Source organism: Corvus brachyrhynchos, unplaced genomic scaffold (assembly GCF_000691975.1).
Source record: "Corvus brachyrhynchos isolate BGI_N302 unplaced genomic scaffold, ASM69197v1 scaffold23, whole genome shotgun sequence".
NCBI lineage: Eukaryota > Metazoa > Chordata > Aves > Passeriformes > Corvidae > Corvus > Corvus brachyrhynchos.
In genome coordinates, this window is record NW_008238983.1 from 10,399,445 (window position 1) to 10,407,681 (window position 8,237).

At 38.3% G+C, this 8,237-nt stretch overlaps 1 protein-coding gene across 1 annotated transcript; it reads right to left on the reverse strand.

Moving 5' to 3' along the window:
- Positions 1–678: 678 nt before the first annotated feature.
- On the reverse strand, positions 679–7,699 carry CCT5 (chaperonin containing TCP1 subunit 5). Its single transcript, XM_008637202.2, has 10 exons — positions 7,593–7,699; positions 7,335–7,499; positions 6,656–6,854; positions 5,710–5,902; positions 4,660–4,809; positions 4,213–4,332; positions 3,624–3,809; positions 2,472–2,609; positions 1,915–2,095; positions 679–963 (listed from the first exon to the last, which is right to left on the reverse strand). The coding sequence occupies exons 1-10, from the start codon at positions 7,642–7,644 to the stop codon at positions 836–838; spliced, it is 1,512 nt and encodes a 503-aa protein (XP_008635424.1). The 5' UTR covers positions 7,645–7,699; the 3' UTR covers positions 679–835.
- Positions 7,700–8,237: the final 538 nt, after the last annotated feature.

Consider the following 8,237-nt stretch of genomic DNA (forward strand, 5'->3'; position numbering starts at 1 on the left):
GCCCTACGTAACACAAGTAATGCCAAGTTGGCATTGTTATTTGTATTTGTAACACTTCCCTCACTTTTAAAATCTTTCAAGGAAATCATACATTAGCTCTGGTCTACCACTTGTTTCTTGCTGACAGTTTCACAGCCAAGGCACTTTACTAATCAATCTTACTCTACCACTCTAAGATCATACTGGGGACTTTTTAAGTAGGCGCACTCACCTGTGGTATTATAGACAAAGTTTTGGGAAGAACCCTCACTTGGCTGAATGTGTATGACCCTGGGAAAAAACTCTCCTTAATCCTCATAAATCAGGAACAGGGCAACAAGAAGAGAAAAAAATGGAAGCAACTGGAAGCAAGAAATACAGTTCCTTTAAATCTTCAGATTGAAATGTTATACTTAATATATTTAACATATGAGAATTACTGGAGGCTAAAATAATTAGTTAATATTTAATTAAATTTAGTTAAAATAATTGAAGTAATTTCTGCTAGTTTCACTGAAGAGTGACAGACCACTTAAAATGAGACTCTATGAGCTTCCCCCATAAGGAACAATGGAAAAGGATCCATCACATTTTACTGCTGCATTATTTATGCTTTTTTCCCTATACATTCAAGAAGTGTTTTCTATGAATACTCACACCTGTCTAAGAAAAGATACAACAATACTTCTGAAACAAGTCTTGAAATCACCAGTGCTAAATTGTTTTATTTCCAGCAACTAGTCATTACAGTATGTGAAACAAAAAGTGTCCAGAATAAATAGCTGAAGATGAAGCATCAGAATACTACCGTCTTCGCTACTGCTGTGGCCCCTTAATGTTTCCTGCTTTTCAACCTTCACTCTTCAGATTCCCCAGGCCTACGGATATCATCAATCTTCAGGATCATCCTAACAACCTGCGTTGCCAGAGAAATCTGCTGTTTCTTGCCAATCAAGGTTTCTATAACGTGCTGCTGCTTCATATCTGCCAAAAGGAAGCAGAAAAATTAGACACCCTCCTCAAATCTGGATGTAACACCTAACCTTTAAGTGTTAGTAATCAGTGATACTAAATTCCACATCATTTTAAAGAACACTTTGAAATTACTACTCTTGGCCATTGTGGTTTACAAACATAATTTGTACAAACAAGAGTTTTACATCTGGGTTCTTACCAAAGATCCTAGGACACTAAGATACAACTCTTTTCCCAACTAGATTCTGCTTTTCAAAACGTAATGCAGAATGGTGGAAAGCAAAATTTCCATAAACATGTATTAAAAGCACCCCAAAGCTGACCAAATGCTAAAGAAGTGAAAGTTCAAATGCCATCAAACAGGAACATTTAATCAAAGAAGGGTAATGAATATACAAGTAACAGTTTACCACATTCTTTTCTGAAAAAAACCAACAGAGAAAGAAGGTGAGAAGTGTAGATCCAGATGAAAATAACATTTTATACACTGGCTTCTTAGTCTTCACATATTTGCTCCAGGTTTATATATGCAGACATATTGGTGTCAATATCATTGTCTACAAGTATTTCCAGCCTTTTGTCCACAAAAAGCTTCTTCACAAGCTGTTTCTCAAAACAACTGTTTCTAGGACTGTAGTGTAACCTGGATCACTAAAACTGCAGTATTTAAAGCACAGCCTACTCATCTCATCATAAGAGCAACCTTCTTTCCAGCACTACAGTATCAGTCAACATCTTTAACTAATCTTGACACCAAATAGAGGTTTTCAAACAATTATACATTTTCTTCCTGGAAGACATGCATGTACTCTCCATGCACATTCCCATTTATTATGGCAAGGCACAAGAGTTAGAATAATTCAAGTGATGCACAGGTTTAAAAAAACCACATTGAGTGTTTTGAGCTTTTGAGAAAGAAAAGCTTTTATGCTCCTCCATCTCCACGTTGCAGTTTCTTACCGTTTGTTCCTTTCTGCAAACAGTCAATGCCCAGGGCAGGATTATTTTCTTTCACCTGCCTCGCCCGCACTTCGGTCATCGTCTGTATTGGATTCATACCACTGTTCTCCGAGAGGGCCATGGGAATTACTTCCAGGGCATCTGCAAAAGCTCTCACAGCATACTGTTCCAAAGATGGGCACTAGAGGAAAAGAAATTCAAATTCATAAGTTATTAAACTTCAATGCTAGTAAAAGCAGATTTTCATGCTAGATATAAAATATATACACACAATATGCAGGTTTTATTTGGGTTATAATAACTTAGCGAATACCTCTGGATGATAACTACTTGAAAATTAAAGAAAAATTAAACTGCTCCTAGCACAGAAGGTAAAAAGTACTGGTAATGACTTTTTACAGGGAAGGGAAGGATAACTTTTAACGCTGGTTATCAGGGAATGTCAGAAAGCGCATGTTACGGAACTTTCTGGAAGATCTTGGAAGTTCTTCTGGAATCTCTTTAGGCAGGCTTAATCCTTCATACATTAAAGGAAGTTTTAACTGTTCCTTTCTTACCTTATCTGCTGCCTCACTGACTGCCAAGGCACAAGATATTTCAGCAGCGCCACCACCGTACACAATACGATTGTCACGAACGAGATTCCGGATCACACACAAGGCATCGTGAAGAGAGCGCTTTGCTTCTTCAATGATCTGGAAGCACAGAATAGCGTGTGTTGGACAATACACACATCTGAAGGCTGTGAAGATACAGTTCCTAATACAGACATGGAAACTGCAAATAAACTGTAAGATCTTTTTATGGCTCCAATGCAGCTCTACTACTGCTATGGTACACTATTTAAAAATAGAGAATGTTAGACATCCAGTGGCAAAGAAGGAATAAAAATATACACAAAAATACACTGTTATTTGTTAAATCTATAATTTGAAATAACAAAAGCTTACATGGATAAGATTTTCAATCTTGCATATGTACAAGACAAAAACCACTGAACTTTAAATGCCAACATTATTTTCAGGCTGCAGTTTCTGTCCTCTCTCCGCTTCAAGAGATGTAGGAGATTAAACAGAAACACTAACCTTTAAAGCAGTATTTCTGCTTTCTTAAAAGAAATTTTCAGACTAGGGTATGCCCTTTTTTTCCCAAGGTTTTTCATTTAAAGTAAGACTTGACCTATAGTAAATATAATTTAACACTAATAGTGCAACCAAAACCCAGTTTAAATACATAAGCATTTAAAGTGGTTTCAGTTCTGGGGGAGTGGGGGATATAAGGTGTTGGGATATACAGTTTGCACTAGTTGGGGGTTTTTATTTTAAATAATTTTAACTGGACTAAATCAGAGGTGATACAACTAGGTCTACAATAAAACCAAATCTTTCAAATATGCTAATATGTCTTTACTCATAAAAGTGGCCCTCTCATGAGAAAAAAAAATTAAGAGCATCCACAGGAAAAATTATTTTTGTATTTATGAACTATATGGTCTAACAGAGAGAAAACAGAAGTTTTCATTCAAAAACATAGGATGTAAATCTGACAAAGTTACTTCTGACACACAGTCCTGACTGCCTATGAGCCTTACCCATTTTTATTTGCCCACACTCTAAAAAAAATGTAGACAAAAATCAAGAAGGGTGTACTAATCTGCTTTACAAAGAAACTAGACATTCTGCAACTATGTATCAAACCAAGCATCTCACCATTTTATTTCCTCCTCTAATGAAAATGGTCACAGCTCTGGAGTTCTGACACTGCTCGATGAGAAGCATTCTGTCCTTGGTTGTTCCGAAGGAGATCTCTCGCACCACACCCGCAAAGCCCAGTTTCTCTGCCGTGAGCTCGCAGAAGCGAGGCACAATGCGCCCTCCCGTCGCAATGGCGATCAGCTGAAGTTAAACAGCCACGAGTTATTCTAACAGGGTATTTCCATGGTGTTTTCAGAACATAAAATTAGTGGAAAACCATCTGTCAAATGCCTGCTCCAAAAGGTTATCTTCCCATCACTTCAAAGTACTTCAGACACTGTTTTATTTCTGCAAACGTCAGGACTAAAGCAGAAACATTCCTAGACACCTACAACTTTTATTAAGCAATATGCACATGCTCCAATTATAAAGCATAATCCCCTTCATGGTAGGTTCTTCTCAAAAATCCCCAACAATTTTTCTCCAGTACCCACCCCATGTACACAATTATGCAGTTCTACCCAGAAAGCCTGAACTTTTAGCTGGTACAGCCCATTACTTCACCAATGTTTTGACAACTGGTACAAAGTCCAGTTTTACTTACTTCTATTTCAGGTCCACCAACCCAACGAACAGCAGGCAGCTCATTCTGGAGCAGCAAGTGATTTGCCTCATCATCAAAACCCCACTGGCAAATGGCAAGGTTTGCACCAGTGTCTTTTATCTGAAAGCAACACAAATCATCAAACTTCTGATCAGAACTAACAAAGGAATAAAAAACACTCTCCATGGTTTTAATTCTCCCAACTTACTCAAAAGACAATTCTCAAGAAGAAACCTCTGGCACACAGAGAGATCAGAATATATTTTAAACCAAGCTGGCATCTCTTTCTTACATAAACTTAACTTTGATTCATAGTATTACAATCACTTGGTATGTTGCTTCCCACCAGGATTAGCAGCTCATTTACAGGAATAAATCAATGCACTATGCTGTTTTTTCCTGAAGGCCATGAAAGACAAAGAAAACAGATATCATCTTAAAGGTTACCTGCTTCACCATCTCTTCAAACTTCTCTTTTTCATATTTCTGCAGTGCCTTGTAATCATCCACAGATGTGACATCAAGCTTATGTTTGGTTTTAGGCTTAGGTGGCTCAAATGGACAAGTAAGGATTGCAATTTTAGCATCTTTTAGCTCCTGGGCAATTAAAAAAAAAAAAAAGAAAGATGATTTTTGACCTCATTAACATAGCTTTCTTGTATCTGCAAAACATACAGACATATCTTTATAAACGCAAGCATAGCAGGAAATGTGAAGATCATTTAACTTATTCTGAAGTGAACTAATTACAACAAAATAATTCTGTCAATAGTCTCTATAAACCACTTAGAACAAATTCCATAGCTCCAAGACACTGTTTAAGCCCTTAACGATCTTTACCAGTGATGCGTTTTTATGGTTTAATGTTTCACAAACAAAACCAATTTCAATTAAACCATGCCTATGCACTGTGACCACTGAGAATACTACTCATCTTTGTAACAACCTTTCAACTACTAGATGAGTGATACTTTCCACTTGTCTTCCTTTTCACAGGATACAGTGTCACCTGCTAGAAAAATATTTTATAACAGTAGAAGTTTTCTTGAAGTACACTGCCCAAAGACTTGGAGACCTTACCTACACCAAGCATAAAACCAAGGACAGCTTCTGGGGTGTTCCAAACAGGACAACATGGCAATTCATAAAGGTTAAGAATCTCGACACTGCATTGCACTAAGCATATTAAGCATATCACACATGAGGAATAATTATTTCTACACAACATAGAACCCTGCACCTGTCCTCACTTAGTAATACAGTAATTCCCCCCTTCCACCACAATTTCTCAATATTGTTGTAAATTCTGACTTGATCTCTTCCAATATGAAAAATGTCATGCTCCTTGTCCCTTCCTCTGCTGATACATGGGTCAAAAGCCAAGCCAAACCACAAGACGGTGTAAATACTTAATAAATGAGGGTGACATCTGAGGTAGACTAAAAATTCTTATTTAAGCCGTTACACACAAGAAATGCACACAAGGACATCACTTACTTTAGGCATCTGTGGATGACTGAAATCTTTATCCACAATCACTCCTTTAACCAACTGAGTATCTTCCAGTCTACCACCCACTTTGCCTTGCACTTTGATCAGCTCAAAATCAACATCTTTACGTTCCATGTCTGCTACTGTCAGTACGGCGTTGACGGCAATCTCTGCCATTTGCCTGTGACAGCGGTTCACTCTAGGTTTGAAAAAAATACAATCAAGTTGCACTCCATTTCCCCAATTTGGAAGAAAAAGGTGATTTTATCAATCAATCAATCTCAAACAGCAGAAAGTATCACTATAGCAATCAACTTTTGCACACTACACTAAAAGAGGAGGCCCTGCTTGTTTGTTTACAGAAATAGAAGGTGCTGGCTACTGCAGAAAAAAGAACACACAATATGGTTAGTGTGAGGAGCCTTTGTGAACATAGTCTCAATACAGATTTGGAACAAGTCAGGAGAACTAACTACTATAGAACACTCAAGAAACAGAAACCACTCTTAAGACAGCTCTGCAAAGGAAGCCCTTCTAATGTCTGAATTTATGAATTACACACAGAACCCATAAAGGAAAATGAACTTAAGGAACCATCCTAAGTTAAAATTTTTTTAGCGGGGAAAAAAGCCAACAAAAGATGACACATAATTATTTTTAACAGACTTACATTACTTTTGGAACCTGCTATGATGCAGAAACCTGGAACTAACAGGTTAGAATGAAATTGATGCTGCAGCTGTTTAACTTCATGGAATTGACCCTTTAGAGACACAATTTCTTATCCTGAGACATGAGTCCACTGAGGAATTAGCCAAACCAAAACACAGAAGAGCCTTCAGCAGCATCCAATAACACAAACAATTTAATAATCCACCAAAACACCAGGATTTCTCCTTTCCATGCACAGGGTTTTCAACGGAAGGTTAAATACTCTGTTTTCATGACTCACACTTTAGAGCCCAGAGTTGTCTTCGCTGTCTGGATCAGAGGCTCAATGTTCTGTGGATCAACTGGGAAGCTGTCACTGATTTTGTCTAGATGCTCAATAGCAATGCGTGCTGCCTGCTCATAACCATCTGCTATTCTGATGGGGTGAATGCCTCGGTCTAGTAACTGCTCAGCCTGTTCCAATAATGCCCCAGCCAGAACTATAAAAAAAAATTAAAGGTTACTCTTGATTGGTGCATAATTTTAAGTACATTATCAACAGATTAAAAAGTACACTTTCTGATTTTTTCTGCAGTATTTTAAGAGTTCAAGGTTTCCTAAATAACAAAATGAGTCCAAGAAAACCCCTACTTGCTATGCTTAGGAGAAAAAACCACATTATGTTAAGACCAAAATAAAGCACAGGCACCAAGGCAGGACAAGTAGATTACAGAAGAAAATTATGCAGAAGAATTTTGAGGGTATAAAAAGGGCTCTCAGCACTACTTTAAAATATAACCATACTTAAAATGGACACAAAAGTTTCTTTCTAATTAAAAGACTTCTAATACAAGAACTCACAGGAATACTGCAACAATAAATACTCTAAAGAAGAACTTCTCAAGACGTTTCTTAAAATAGCTGAAGCACCTTGATTTTAACACTGGAAAAGCACAGTTAAATTTGAAAGACTTTCTTACCAACGACTCCAGTAGTTCCATCCCCAATCTCATCATCTTGAGATTTAGCCAGCTCCACCATAAGTTTGGCTATCTGGTGGTCCACATCCATCATATTCAGGATGGTAGCACCATCATTTGTCACAGTCACCTCACCATCCTTGTCCACCATCATTTTATCCAAGCCTAAAAAACGTATGTTGAAAGGATGAAGGAAAGTCTAGAAAATCCCCCCCAATAACTACTAAGAGAGAACCATTAGAAGTTTTTCATTATTACCATTAGGCCCAAGGGACGTTCTCAGAGTACTTGCTACAGCCTTTGCTGCCATTATGTGAGACTGTACAACAAAGGAGAATAAAGACAGAAGTTAAATCATTATCATGTATTCTGAAATCACAACATTAAACTACGAAAGACACAGTGAGTAGTGCAAATGCTGTAATTCAACTGACAACTAACTATGACTGGGTTTATGACAGAAACATTTCCTATGCCTTTTCTTGTATTGCTTGTGCTGGCTGTGATAAAGCATTCGAAAGGAGAACAGCCAAATGACAGCCCTAATGCTCAGAGCATTACTAAAAGCTGGCAATACTAAAAAGAGAAGGCAGTGCAATTTCACCCATCACAGAATCATCACAAAATGGTTTGGGTTGGAAGGAACCTTGGAGATCTTCCAGGTCCCACCCCCTGTCAGGGGCAGGAACACCTTTCACTAGACCAGGTTGTTCAGTGCCCCATTCAACCCTCCCTTGAACGCTGCCAGGGATGGAGCACTCACAACCTCTCTGCTCCAGTGTCTGCTCTATTCTTCCGTCGGGATTTGTATCACCCGCAGTCAGCCCCGGCCTTCCTTCGGCGGCCAAGGTTCAGGCGGCTGTCTAAGGGAGGGGGCAGCGGGGACAGGGGCAGGAGCCACGG

Excerpts from the sequence above, each read along its gene's own strand:
- CCT5 (XM_008637202.2), bottom strand. The coding sequence starts at position 7,644 with ATGGCAGCAAAGGCTGTAGCAAGTACTCTGAGAACGTCCCTTGGGCCT. Across the intron at positions 7,500-7,592 it reads AACGTCCCTTGGGCCTAATG|GCTTGGATAAAATGATGGTG; the intron begins GTAATAATGAAA and ends TACGTTTTTTAG. Across the intron at positions 4,333-4,659 it reads TTGAAGAGATGGTGAAGCAG|ATAAAAGACACTGGTGCAAA; the intron begins GTAACCTTTAAG and ends TGTTGCTTTCAG.